This window comes from Schistocerca serialis, unplaced genomic scaffold (assembly GCF_023864345.2).
Source record: "Schistocerca serialis cubense isolate TAMUIC-IGC-003099 unplaced genomic scaffold, iqSchSeri2.2 HiC_scaffold_1393, whole genome shotgun sequence".
Lineage (NCBI taxonomy): Eukaryota > Metazoa > Arthropoda > Insecta > Orthoptera > Acrididae > Schistocerca > Schistocerca serialis.
The window spans coordinates 15,654,571-15,668,726 of record NW_026047617.1 but is presented as its reverse complement, the minus strand read 5'-3'; the positions used below and the strand labels follow the sequence as shown (position 1 = coordinate 15,668,726).

Genomic DNA, 14,156 nt, shown 5'->3' with positions numbered 1-14,156 from the left:
CTTTGTGCCTTAATGGTATCAAATCAGTAACTGTGCTCCATCCAAGTCACAGACATACTGCTACCAGTATGACCTGTTCCTCTGTCACCTTTCTGTAGACAAATGAATGAACAAATAGTTGACGATCTATAAGATTTAAATGTAGTAGTGGGTGATGATGAAATTCTGGTTAAAAATGTGGTCTCTGAAGCATTAAATTGTTAATTACTGTGCATGTATCAACAAAACTAAATCTGTGTATCCAACAAACAGAAACTAACATAACAAAGACCATTGATATCACTTCCAAGACTGGCATAAATGTGAGTTACATCTCTAGCATCAAAAGATTGAGAAAGAAAACACAGTGAAATACTTGCAGTAAGTGAAAAGTATCTGCAACAAAAGATAAATGACTTGTTTGTCATACACTGTGGGCTTACACTATAAAGGCTCACAACAAAAGTAAATTTTAGTAAGGATTATGCTCTGTTATAATGTATTGCACTAAGATATCATTCTTCAATATTGTTTTGACAGATCAACATATACTATAACACTTAACTTTGCACAGTTACAAAGTGAATGAAATAAAATGTTTGGGCTCCGATTCATGTTCCTAGTCATATCCCATACGTCCTAAATAACTTATTCTGGCAAAATTATTCTTAACATGAATTTAGCAAAATGTAAAATGTGAGCATTTTGGTGTTTCATAATCATCATAAAGTTACGTGGTCTTGTTTGCTTTCATGGAGGTAACTAGGCACTTTCAACACAACCAAACCTCACACAGGTCCAGAATTTTCTGCAACAGAGTGTACGCATGTAAGAAACATATTGAAGATAATAATTATTCTTGTTCATGTACAACTATTCTGATTATGAGCAGTTTAACAATGTTCTGCGTTCTAATAATGTATCACTTACCAGCAACAGTGTCTAATCACAGGTACCATTGGCATTCAGAAATATTAGTTTTTCTGTATACGATGGCTTGAGGTGGGTTCTTCTGTCTTTTATTAAATGTCCTGTGCCTTGTGAGAGGGTCTTCGCAAAAACTGAAGTTGCTACAACATTAAATCTCTTGGACTACTTTTGCAATGGTTTGGCGTGGTGGTAACAAAATCAGTAAATATGCCCAAGGATCTTCATTTCTACTGATAACTGAGCTGTCAACATACCTTTGAACCTCTACAATAGCACATGACTGTACTGTGCCCTGTGGCTGTGCATGTTTCACTAACTTATCAAATATGCCCCACACAGAGAAGGACTCAGTTGCCAAATTATTTGGCTCAACAGATTGTGAACGCTGAATACCTACTGGCCTACATTTTTCCAGTTTCTGGGAAACAATATTAACTGTTTCTTCGTGTTGTCTGCTGGATCCACGTTTCAAATTGCTGGCATTTCAGAACCAGGGTAGCAAGGGCAATGGATTTGCTCTGCTCAAGATTCGAAAACCGGTTTGTAAGCCCCTCTTTCAGTGCATCAACATCTTTCATTGAAACTTCATGCAACTGCATTTCGGCTATTTCGTCACACACTGCCAGAAGGCCACGTGTCAGGACTATAACCTGAAAATTTAGACAAATATGCTAACTACACAACACATAAGAAAAGTACACAATAAAATGACATTGAACGTACATGAGCCAAATAAAGTAAATTATTAACTTACCAAGCTGCCAGTTGGGTACTCCTCTGCACTGAGCTGCCTCGAAACCTGCTCAAACGGTTTCAAAATCGAACAGAGTGGGGAACAGATTTCCCAATCATCATTTGATTGTAACAGGCCCACAGAACTTCCGTCACTAAGGGAAACTGTATTTTTCACTGCCTCTGACAATTCAACAATACGTTCCAACATAACAGGGTTGAATTCCACCTTGTGGGCAAGTCCTGGATCAATTTCTTGATGTTTACTTTGCCACTGTTCTGTCGGCATGTTAAGAGCCGCGCTGTTGCACTGCTGCTCCTGCTTAAAAAAAAAACAACTGTTGTGACTTTCTGAACATTTGTAAGTGCATCCTGCACAACTAAATTAAGAGTACGAGCATAACAACCAAAATGTTTCCACTTGAGAATGCTGGAAACAGACAATGCACCAAATATGAAAAATGCTGTGACCACCATTAAAATTTTGTCACCAAGACTGATTAAATTTGTAATTTTAAAGCTGTGTACAAATTTGTACTGCTGGAATGCAGTCATTTCAGTGGTGCCGATACCAGCTCAGACTATAATCTGAATTGTTCATTTATAAAGTGTTGTTAAAGTTACTCGGCTGTGACTTGACAGATTTCTGGATGTCAGCTTCTAATGAGACAGATTGTCTTTATGCCTTGCAGAAGCAAATGAGAAAGTACAAAAAAAGATGCATGTGCTGCTGGCAACATCACGTTTGTTACAGTCCTTCTACTCGGTATTTCATAAGCGGCATTCAGTGCATGTACAAAACTAGGAAATCCTGAGTAGTATCACTGTAATTATTTTATTACCATTATGTTGTTGTTGTTGTTGTTGTTGTTGTTGTTGTTGTTGTTGTTGTTGTCTTCAGTCCTGACACTGGTTTGATGCAGCTCTGCACGCTACTCTATCCTGTGCAAGCTTCATCTCCCAGTACTTACTGCAGCCTACATCCTTCTGAATCTGCTTAGTGTATTCATCTCTTGGTCTCCCTGTACGATTTTTACCCTCCACGCTGCCCTCCAATACTAAATTGGTGATCCCTTGATGCCTCAGAACATGTCCTACCAACCGGTCCCTTCACATAAATACTTGCATAATTATATTTTGCTTTTATGTATTCAACACATTCACGACGCCAATTGTATGGATGTGGTGTGCGTACTGTAAGACCTTCGGTACAGACACCATCAGATTATTTGACTTGCCGCTCTATCCCCCCCCCCCCCCCCCTGCGGGTCCGGGGGTTAGAATAGGCCAGAGGTATTCCTGCCTGTCGTTAGAGGCGACTAAAAGGAGTCCCTCCCCCTCAAGGGGGTAGTTAGCGCCTGCGTCCGGAGACGGACGGTTCCACGACCTATATTTGCAGACAATTTGGTTTTTCACTTCTTCTGGTTTCTTCCTTCCTTTGGTTGGTTCCTTTCTTTGTTCTTCTCCATCTCACTGTCTTACTTTTTCACTTGCCTCCTTCTCCTTGCCTCCTTCTCCTTGCCTCCTTCTCCTTGCCTCCTTCTCCTTGCCTCCTTCTCCTTGCCTCCTTCTCCTTGCCTCCTTCTCCTTGCCTCCTTCTCCTTGCCTCCTTCTCCTTGCCCTCTCTGGTCTCCGCCTCGGTGTTTGAGACAGTCTGTCCTCTCTCCCTCTCTCTTCTTTTTCCTCTTCTTCCTTCCTCCCTGTGCGCGCCTGAGGGCCGACCCACGCGTTAGCACGCGTAGCCGGTGACGGGGTAACGAGTAATTCCCCGCCCTGCGTAGACAAGTAAGGCACGCACGTACCCCTGGTAAAGGCCAGGCCCAGGGAGGGGTGATTGCCTGAGCTGATACCTTCTGACCATGCCGATTGGTCCCTCTGTCTGTTTCTCGGGAGGTGTGACCTGAGGTGTAAACATTCACCTAAGGCGGGAGCGCCCTCTGAGAGGGTCCCCACAAGGAAGGAGCGAGCTATCGGAGACGCTGGCAATCATGGGGGATTCCTCCGCAGTGGATTTCTCTTCTCCTCTCTCGACGTCCGCCCACAAACGGAAACTTGACCAGCCACCAGTGACAAAAGTACTACTGCCTGCCCCACCGTTCCTCACAGTTTCTCGATCTGAGGACAGAAAGGATTTTTCCTCTGTCAACCCTTTCGTTATCCAGAAGGGCGTAGATGCCATACTCGGATCTGTCAAGTCTTGTACCAGGTTGCGTAATGGTACCTTGTTAATAGAAACTGAGAGCGCCTTTCAGGCACAAAAACTGCTTCGGGCCACTTGTACACGTTCCCTGTCCAGGTGGAGGCTCACCGCACTTTGAATTCGTCTCGTGGTGTGGTATACACTAGATCACTCGACGGATTGACTGACGAGGAGATTCAGTCTTTTCTCCCTGAGCAGGGCGCGACGGCTGTCCATAGGGTCATGAAAAAGGTCACCAATGACCTTGTACTGACCCGGACACTTTTCTTGACCTTTGATAGTATACAGTCCCCGTCGCGCATCAAAACGGGCTACGAGGTTATTTCTGTTCACCCCTATGTCCCGACACCTGTGTCATTGTTTTAATCACACTCGCCAGTCTTGTTCCAATGCGTCTAAATGTGTCACTCGTGGCAGGGATGCCCATGAGGGTGACTGTCCACCTCCGTCTCCTCGTTGTCGTTGTGTGAACTGTCAGGGTGACCATGCAGCATCCTCCCGCGACTTCCCCATCTACAAGGAAGAACGCTGTATACAGGAAATTCGGGTCAAAGAGAGAGTGTCCACCTCGGCTGCTCGCAAGCTATTGGCTAGTAGGAAGCCCACGCTGCTCCCAGCGGGGAAATACAGTAGTGTCCTCGCCTCTCCTCGGACTACCAGGGAGGTGGCAACCCAGACATGCGATCTGACCTTCAGCACCACGGTCGTCCGTTCGGCCAGTGTTAAGATCGCACGGTCGACGTCTCCTCTTCCTCCCATCACCCCTCAGACACAAGCACCTTCATCAGCTTCTGCCAAGACGAAGACCCAGAAGTCAGGCCTTCAAGAAGGAACCGTCCCGTGCAGACTTCCTACGTACCTCGAACTCCCAGCCGTCTACCAGTACTTCCACCAAACGACCTTCCAAGAAGGCTCATAGGAAGCACAGTTCTCCTTCTCCGCCACGGCGCATTTCTTCTCCTGCGCCACCCAGCGGTTGCCGCCCCAGGCCGTCATCCGTTTCGCCTGGCAGCTCCGCTGGTAGCCGACCATGTGGCTGTTCACCGGCGGAGGAAGCTCCCCCTCCCGGCCATCTTACCAAGATGGCCGATGAACCTATAGAAGCAATGGACGATGACTGTCCGCCCACTGATAGCGGCGGCAGTGCTCGCTCGAAGCCGGGCCCTCAGCGGCCTTAGAGGTGACCCCTTCTTTCATCTTAGTTTTCTTCTTACGATGGCATTTATTCACTGGGATATTCGCAGCATTCGCTCCAACCGAGAGGACTTGAAGTTGCTGCTCCGCTCGTCGTTGCCCTCCAGGAAACGAAGCTACGCCCATGTGATGAAATTGCCTCGGCACACTACACCTCTGTGCGTTTTGACCTACCCCCTGTGGTAGGTATTCCGGCTCATGGAGGGGTTATGTTGCTGGTCCGGGATGATATTTACTATGATCCCATCACATTGCACACCGGCCTGTAGGCAGTTGCCGTTCGAATTACTCTCCCCACTTTTACATTTTCCATTTGTACCGATTACACTCCATCGTCGTCTGCCGTTACCAGGGCAGACATGATGCAACTTATTGCTCAGCTACCTGCACCATTTTTGTTAACTGGAGACTTCAATGCCCACCATCCCCTTTGGGGCTCTCCAGCATCCTGCCCGAGGGGCTCCCTGTTAGCAGACCTTTTCAACCAGCTCAATCTTGTCTGCCTCAATACTGGCGCCCCCTACTTTTCTTTCGGACACATCTCACACCTATTCCCATTTAGACCCCTCTATATGTACTACCCAACTTGCACGCCGGTTTGAGTGGTATGCACTTTCTGATACATATTCGAGCGACCACTTCCCGTGTGTTATCCATCTCCTGCAGCATACCCCCTCTCCGTGGTCATCTAGTTGGACCATCTCCAAAGCAGACTGGGGGCTCTTCTCTTCCAGGGCGACCTTTCAGGATCAAACCTATACAAGCTGCGATCGTCATGTCGCACACCTCACGGAAGTCATTCTCACTGCTGCTGAATATTCCATCCCTCACCCTACTTCTTCTCCACGTCGCGTACCGGTCCCCTGGTGGACTGCAGCATGTAGAGACGCTTCGCGTGCTCGTCGACGTGCTCGTCGACGTGCTTTACGCACCTTTAAACGCCACCCTACAGTGGCAAATTGTATCAATTATAAACGATTACGTGCGCAGTGTCATCGTATTATTAAAGAAAGCAAGAAAGCCAGCTGGGCTGCTTTCACAAGCACCTTCAACAGTTTTACTCCTTCTGTTGTCTGGGGTAGCCTGCGCCGGCTATCTGGTACTAAGATCCACTCACCAGTTTCCGGCTTGACGGTCGCGAATGACGTCCTTGTGGCCCCTGAGGATGTCTCCAATGCCTTCGGCCGCTTTTTCGCAGAGGTTTCGAGCTCCGCTCATTACCACCCTGCCTTCCTCCCCCGCAAACAGGCAGAGGAGGCTAGGCCACCTAACTTCCGCTCCTCGAATCGTGAAAGTTATAATGCCCCATTCACCATGCGGGAACTCGAAAATGCACTTGCCCAGTCACGGTCCTCCGCTCCAGTGCCTGATTCTATTCATATTCAGATGCTGAAGAACCTTTCTCCTGCGGGTAAAGGTTTCCTTCTTCGTACTTATAATCGCATCTGGATTGAGGGACATGTTCCCGCATGCTGGCGCGAGTCTATTGTTGTACCGATTCCTAAGCCGGGGAAGGACAAGCACTTGCCTTCCAGTTATCGACCCATCTCGCTTACCAGCTGTGTCTGTAGGGTGATGGAGCGAATGGTTAACTCTCGTTTGGTTTGGCTGCTCGTATCTCGACGCCTACTTACCAATGTACAATGTAGATTTCGTAGCAGCCCCTCCGTTGGCCATCTGGTTACCTTGTCGACCTTCATTATGAATAACTTCTTGCGGAAGCGCCCGACCGCGGCTGTGTTCTTTGATTTGGAGAAGGCTTATGACACCTGTTGGAGGGCGGGCATTCTCCGCACCATGCATACATGGGGCCTTCGCGGTCGCCTTCCTCTTTTTATTCGTTCCTTTTTAATGGATCGACAGTTCAGGGTACGTGTGGGTTCTGTCCTGTCAGACACCTTTCGCCAGGAGAATGGGGTGCCACAGGGCTCAGTTTTGAGCGTCGCTCTCTTCGCCATAGCGATCAATCCAATAATGGATTGCCTCCCAGCTGATGTATCAGGCTCCCTTTTCGTGGACGATTTTACCATCTATTGCAGCGCGCAGCGTACGTGTTTCCTGGAGTGCTGTCTTCAGCGTTCTCTTGACCGTCTTTACTCCTGGAGTGTCGCCAGTGGCTTCCGTTTTTCTGCCAAGAAGACGGTCTGTATAAACTTCTGGCGCTACAAAGAGTTTCTCCCACCGTCCTTACGACTCGGTCCCGTTGCTCTCCCATTCGTGGAGACAACAAAATTTTTAGGTCTTACATTTGACAGGAAATTTAGCTGGTCTCCACATGTCATATTTGGCTGCCCGTTGTGCCACTGAGAACACGGAGGACATTTAGAGAACGGGTACGTCGTGGGGAGCGGATCGAACCATCCTACTTCGCCTATATCGGTCGATCGTCCGCTCAAAGCTGGATTATGGGAGCTTCGTATACTCCTCTGCACGGCCGTCCATCTTACGCCGCCTCAACTCCATACAACATCGGGGTTTACGTCTTGCGATCGGAGCATTTTATACTAGTCCCGTCGAGAGTCTTCCTGCTGAAGCTGGTGAATTGCCACTCACCTACCGGCGCGATATACTGCTGTGTCGGTATGCCTGTCGGCTACTGTCAATGCCCGACCACCCGTCTTATCGTTCCTTTTTTGACGACTCTCGCGACCGTCAATACGGGTTGTACGTCTCTGCCCTGCTACCCCCTGGAGTTCGCTTTCGTCGCCTCCTTCAACACCTTAATTTTTCACTCCCTGCAACCTTTCGAGTGGGCGAGAGCCACACGCCACCTCGGCTCCAGGCTCAGGTTCAGGTTCGCGTTCACCTTGACCTCAGCTCGCTCCCAAAGGAGGTTACCCCCGGAGCGGTATACCACTCCCGTTTTGTCGAACTTCGTTCGAAGTTGATTAATATGACCTTCATTTATACAGATGGTTCTAAGACCAGTGACGGGGTCGGGTGTTCTTTTATTGTCGGGGCACAAAGTTTCAAATACCGGCTCCGTGGCCATTGTTCGGTCTTCACAGCTGAGCTCTTTTCCCACTACCAGGCTGTTCTTTAAATCTGCCACGACCGACATTCTGCTTACGTCATCTGCTCCGATTCCCTGAGCGCCATCCAGAGCCTCAGTGATCCGTATCCAGTTCACCCTTTCGTGCACCGGATCCAACGCTCTCTTCAGCTGCTGGCGGACGACGGTTCTCCAGTTACTTTTATGTGGGTTCCTGGCCGTGTTGGGATCCTTGGGATCAAAGCTGCAGATGCCGCGGCCAAGGCTGTGGTCCTCCAGCCTCGGACAGCTTCTTGTTGTGTGCCTTCATCTGATTGTAGCAGGGTCATTTGTCGGCACATTTTATCGCTGTGGCATGCCGATTGGGCTCCACTGACAGACAACAAGCTTCGGGCCTCGAAACCTCTCCCCACGGCTCGGACGACCTCTTCACGCCCTTCTCGGCGGGAGGAGGTCGTTTTGGCCCGGTTACGAATTGGACACTGCCGGTTCAGCCATCGCCATCTGCTGACGGCTGCGCCGGCGCCGTTCTGCCCGTGTGGGCAATTGCTGACGGTCCGCCACATTTTAACGTCCTGTCCGGGTTTTAACACACTGCGTCTTGATCTTGGCCTGCCATGTACTCTCGATGCCATTTTAGCGGATGACCCACGAGCAGCTGCTCGCGTTGTTCGTTTTATCAACTTGACAAACCTCTCTAAGGACATTTGATGATGCTGTTTTTTTAATCCTATGCCTGTCAGTGTCTTTTATCGTGTTTTCCCTTTTAGTTGCTGTTTTAAACTTGTGCCTCGCGGTGCATTGCTAACGTAGTCTGGGCGCTAATGACCGTTGAAGTTGTGCGCCCTAAAACCACAAAAAAAACGGACGCCATTCTGAGTAGACAGGTAGTCAGTGCTGCCCCCACTGCCGGGGAAACACTTGGCTTCGTCGCGCTGTGACGTGCTCCACTTGTTCTCCTCGCAGACAAACTAAGGGGAGGCAGCACTGAGAGTTACTCAGCCACTTCGGGACGTGGTGGAAGACGGCTGTCGGGTTGACGCAGCGAGTGTGGGACCGGACCTATCGCACGGAGGTATACGACTGGGCTCTGAACGGAAGGCACCGTAGCAAGCAAGCGGTGGGAAGTGGGCGTCCTGTAATGTGTGTGAAGGAGTAACGATTTTTGCACTGGATGTCCCAGTGGTTCCCGAGAGTTCCGTTGGCTGCTTACGGAGAAGAGAATTGGTAAGAGCTCGTGTGTACGCTCTTTTCCGTACGGTGTTGCTGCCTGCCGTTATAAACGGGTGAAAATCAGGCGCTTGTATTGGCTATACGGGTACTGGTGATGTAAAATTACGTTTGTGATTGAGTCTCAGTTGCACTGTGGCAATTTAGAGGCGAAAACTGTGGCTGTTTCATTAGGTCTGGTTCTCTGCTGTGCAACTAAGCACCATCATGTTGGTCTAAGTGATACGTTCTCCACGTTTTGTCTATGGCTTTGCGAATCGAAATCGTGGGGGAGTACACGTGTGAGTAATTTGCTATTGTATTGATGGTTATGTTGTAAAGACTGTTGTCTGGTGTGTTAAATCACGCGCAGATTTGTAGCCAGTCTAAGCAGAAGTTACCGTTGCTACTTGCTTATGTGCTACTGTCCTTATGATTGGCGTTGTTTGTCTTTCGATTGTGGCTGTGCTCACGTTTAAAAAAAATTACGGCTACTATTCATAAGGGTTGTCTAGTAAGCAAATTGCTTAAGCTTCTATCATATGCTCGTCCGTTTGCCTATCACATTGGCTTTCTATGCAGTAACTGAAGGAATGTGTATGGTGGTTCAAGATTGTAGGCTGACGAGTATTTGAACTGGTGTTGAGGTTAAGGGCGAGATCAGCATCCCGCACGCTGCACGTGGTTAAATGTTCCGCTATTGGGGAGCCGGCTCTCTGTTCTTGGATTTTGTAAGGATACGTGATGGGTGCATCGCTGTAGTTTTTCGCGTGCTACATTGCGGGGTGTCGGTGCTAGGGCTAGACTTGTGATGTATATGTTGAAAGGGAATTAACTGTACCAAACTTGAGAGAGCTTTTAGTTTAGTTTAGTTTAGTTTAGGTCTGTACATGGAATGATATTTTGTCGATTGCGGCAATAATTTCCTGTGTGGGGAGATCCTCTGAGGGGCTTGTATTGTACTGTTGCAGTGCACTGAATCTGAAACGTGCTGCTTAAAACTTGGGACTGCAGCTCTCTGATATATATTACTGTTTAATCTTAAACGTCTTGAATGTAATATGATTGTCGAGGATTGTGTAATTAATTTTGATCGCTGGTTCCTTAAAGGAAGTATTTCGTTTTAAAATATGTGCTCGGTCAGAGCCTATTTAAACATTATTTTAACTCATCAGCCACATTTTCTAGTCTTGCTTTCTTAAAAGGCTTTCTGTTAAACATTTAAACAGGCAAATAGCAATCAGTTGAGTGACTTAATATTCTTTTCCTTTACTCTGTAATTTGTATTGCTAGCCTACCCCTGCACTCCACAGCCTATTGAGCTGCCTTGTGTAGAAATTGTGTTCAGGGAACCCCTCTGACCTGACACCTCGAAGTACTTTCCTAAACGACTAACAGAAAGGAGTGTCAGGCAAGTCGGTGAGACCCTGATGTTATCCTTAATCAGCAGACCGATTCATAATTGGCCCTCTTTCTGCCGAACGTAATATGATGATGTTACACTCAATGTTACTGACCTAATGATCTTCTTCTGCAATGTGGACTGCAAATTTAGACTTGTTCACGTTTGCAAGCCTTGAGGCATGGTGGTGGTGTTTCGTGGCGAAAATCCCTACATCCGTCAGAAAGGCACAACTTTGCGAGTAATCTCGAATCAGAGCTCGTACATTCCTGATGTGATGTAGGGGGTCTCGGAAATATTTACATCGTGGATCACTTAGGCTCGTTTCACACTGGGACACACGTGACGGACACTGATAGAGATACATTCGTTTGAATTGGAGCGTTCACACCGGGACACTGCACTGAGTCACATGTGACTCAGTGCAGTGTGTTGGCTGCGGTCACCGCCGGACACGCATCAGCCCTGGTACTGGGGTGTTCACGCCGGGACACCGACCACAGGCACAGCACAGCAGTGCAGAGCAGAGCAGGGCTGCCAACAGGCAGGCAGCCGTCGCTGAGCCCAGTGGTTCTCCACACAGTGCAGCCCTGAGTTCAGAGTTCAACAACACAGAAGATTTTATAAGTCAAGTGGAAAGTCGTCCCGTTATTTGGATATGAAAAGCGGTGACTACAGTAACAAAGTCATGAGAATGAAAGCGTGGCAACAAGTTATTACTTAGTTTGTGCCCGATTTCGATGAAGAGAGCATAGATGAAAGAAACAAAATTGGCAAGTTCTATATTCTTTTTTCACTTTAATACCGTATTTTTCGGACCACAAGAATAGCGAAATATATTTTCTACCCTTGTACGAGGCTAATAACCTACAAGGAGAATGCTATCCCTCACCCCTTTTCTTTTGCATTACCAATAGTAAGTGTACTGTTACGCAGTCTCAATGCGAGAAGAATGGACAAAATGGATGCGCGCAGAAACTATGTACTCACCCCTACAGGGCGAATGAAAGTAAAATAATTTTGTTATGAAAATGTTGAAATAAAACTAAGGGTACGTCTTTTCGTAGTCTAATAAGGTCCGAAAAATACAGTTAACTTATGCTTAAATTATTGTTGTTCTGAATAATATTTTGTTACTATAATCATGAATTTTATTTATTTACCATAATACTATTGACTTACAAGTTTTTGACACCCGAATGAGAACAGTGCTCGTGCTTGGGTTCTGTTCAATTAGGTACACAGAACTGTAATACAGTCAACTTGTGATATTATTGGATTTCAGACATTTTGCATATGAGAAAAGGATAGCCACCGAGCTGTAGTTTGTAATGATACTAAGCATGACAACGCGAGAGTAAAGAAATGAAATCTGTTTATAACGTGCGCCCATACCAAGACGCGCGGCCAGCGTTTAAAAGGTACACTGACTCGCTGGGCGCAGATATTTAAAATCATTGCCGCAGCGCTGGATAGCAAGAAGCTGCGAAGCAGAAGAAAGAACAATTTATCATTTGTTAGGAAAATTCTAGAGTCTTTATAGTTAGTTGTACTTCTGGTCGCCGATATGTTAACAAGTACTTCATTACCTTTGATGTTTGGTCGCCGACTTGTTAAGACTTGTTGTGTAGCACCGCTACAAGTTATATTTATTTTAGTGTGAAAAAACCACGTTATCACCAAGAAAAACAAAACGCTTTTGTAAACTTTGTGACGATAAAAAATACTTACGCGCAGGCCGAGGACATTTAATTTTTACAAAATATCACACATGCAAAAGCAGCGATTGTTGGACTGTTCCACGTATGAGAAGAACATAAGAGTGTAAGTTTTGTATTCATTGTAAATTTGTTAATGTTTATAGTTTAACGCCTTTGTTCTTTGAGAATATATTGATGCTTCACTGTACAGAAAATCTATGCTTATTCTTTTCTTTAAATTAACCACAAATAATGTTTGTTTAAATGAACTTTGTTACAGGTTCGCTCTTTATCGCGGTGTCTCGATTGTATTTGGAAGACCATTAATGTGTTCAGTTTCCGATCTGACAACTTTTTTATAAAATTTCACTGTTTTGCATTTTTTTATTATTCAAATAGGTCCCTAAGGTAAATTCATTGAAGAATCTGCTTGCGTGAAAGCAATCCGGGTTAAGAGGTCATTTGAGAAACTATTTTCGCGCAATCAATCTGTACGTCTCCTGAACACAATCGAGAACCGACGCATCAGCGATCATTCATTAATTTTTCTCTTTCCAAGTCGTACCAAAAAACGGCCAAGGAGAACTGCCGTGAGTACGCAATCTAGTGTTAAAAAGTTGCATTCTTTATCTTGTCGGCAAACATTGCCATGAATTATCGTCATCAATGTTATATTTGGTTAAATGTGAAAAGACAAGAAACCTTTTAACGCTAGAAACTGCATTGTAATTATAATTGTAATTGCAAGTTGTGATATTCGCTATTTTTGGCTTAATTAAAACAGCAAATTCAGCCAGAAGGCAAATACTTGTTTATAAAGAATGATTAATATATAATAAGGCGTCGCATGGCGACGGCGGAATTTTCTAGATAATGTAATTCGTCGTCTTTGGGCGGCAATATAAACAGAAAAGTACGGATGGATATGCGATCCTTCACTATTTTGTTCGCTGGAGAACAAATGAAGCTTTGAGCGCTAAAAGGACTTTTACTGTTTTTCTCGAGTAAGACAGACGCAGATTTGTGGCGGTCTGATCTAATTATTTTTACTAAATAAATAAAAACGTGTTCTGTCTAAGTTTTGAGTGAAGTGTAGGAAGAAGAACTGTTGTAACTTACCGTGACGAAGCACGAGCGACTCAAGAGGACAATGGCTATATAAAAGAGCGCTTAATGGACATGATATGGACATAAAAATCTACCGTCATTGTAGTATTAAGCTTAAGGTACGATATATGTTTTAGTTATAATAAATATTTGTTCCGGGAATACTGAATCATTTAGCAGTGCTCATTCCTATTATCTCCTCAGTATTATTTTCATTTTAATTATGCATTTTGCTAATATTACAGACTCCAAGATCAGCAGTCCAATGTGCGTGTTACATTGATAAAAAGAAAACTGTTTTATCGTCTTCTTGCATCAGCTTTAATATTGAATTTCTCTTTTGTGTGATGTTACAGTTGTTTTTGCGCCCTTAAGAACTTTCTGGTCCCTTAGGAAATTTTTGTCATAACAATAACTTCACAACCGGGTATGATCGTATCTACGATCATGAAGTAATTAGAAAGACGATAACGCAACTTCTTAATCAATAGCACGCTAGTTGTGACTGCCTCAAGCCACGCGAAACCGCAAGTAAAAACTATTCACATCTCATAATGCAATATTTTATGACAATGGTCAATCCATGATTCTTACGCCAATTGTGATTGATAAAACAGTTAAATCTCAATTTCCAACTTTCCATTGAATAGCAACATCACTTCTTTTGTAACATCACAAAGTTTTAATCAGTTCAGTGAGCGCAACAGTATG

General features: G+C 45.5%; 1 protein-coding gene across 1 annotated transcript in view; it reads right to left on the bottom strand.

The window, feature by feature from the left end:
- The window catches only part of LOC126442630 (mucin-5AC-like), a 44,524-nt gene extending 42,594 nt beyond the window's left edge, over positions 1-1,930 (bottom strand). Inside the window, exon 1 of the mRNA XM_050090717.1 lies at positions 1,843-1,930. Coding sequence (XP_049946674.1) covers positions 1,843-1,930 — 88 coding nt within the window. The remainder of the gene's footprint in view (positions 1-1,842) is intronic.
- Between the last annotated feature and the right edge of the window lie 12,226 nt (positions 1,931-14,156).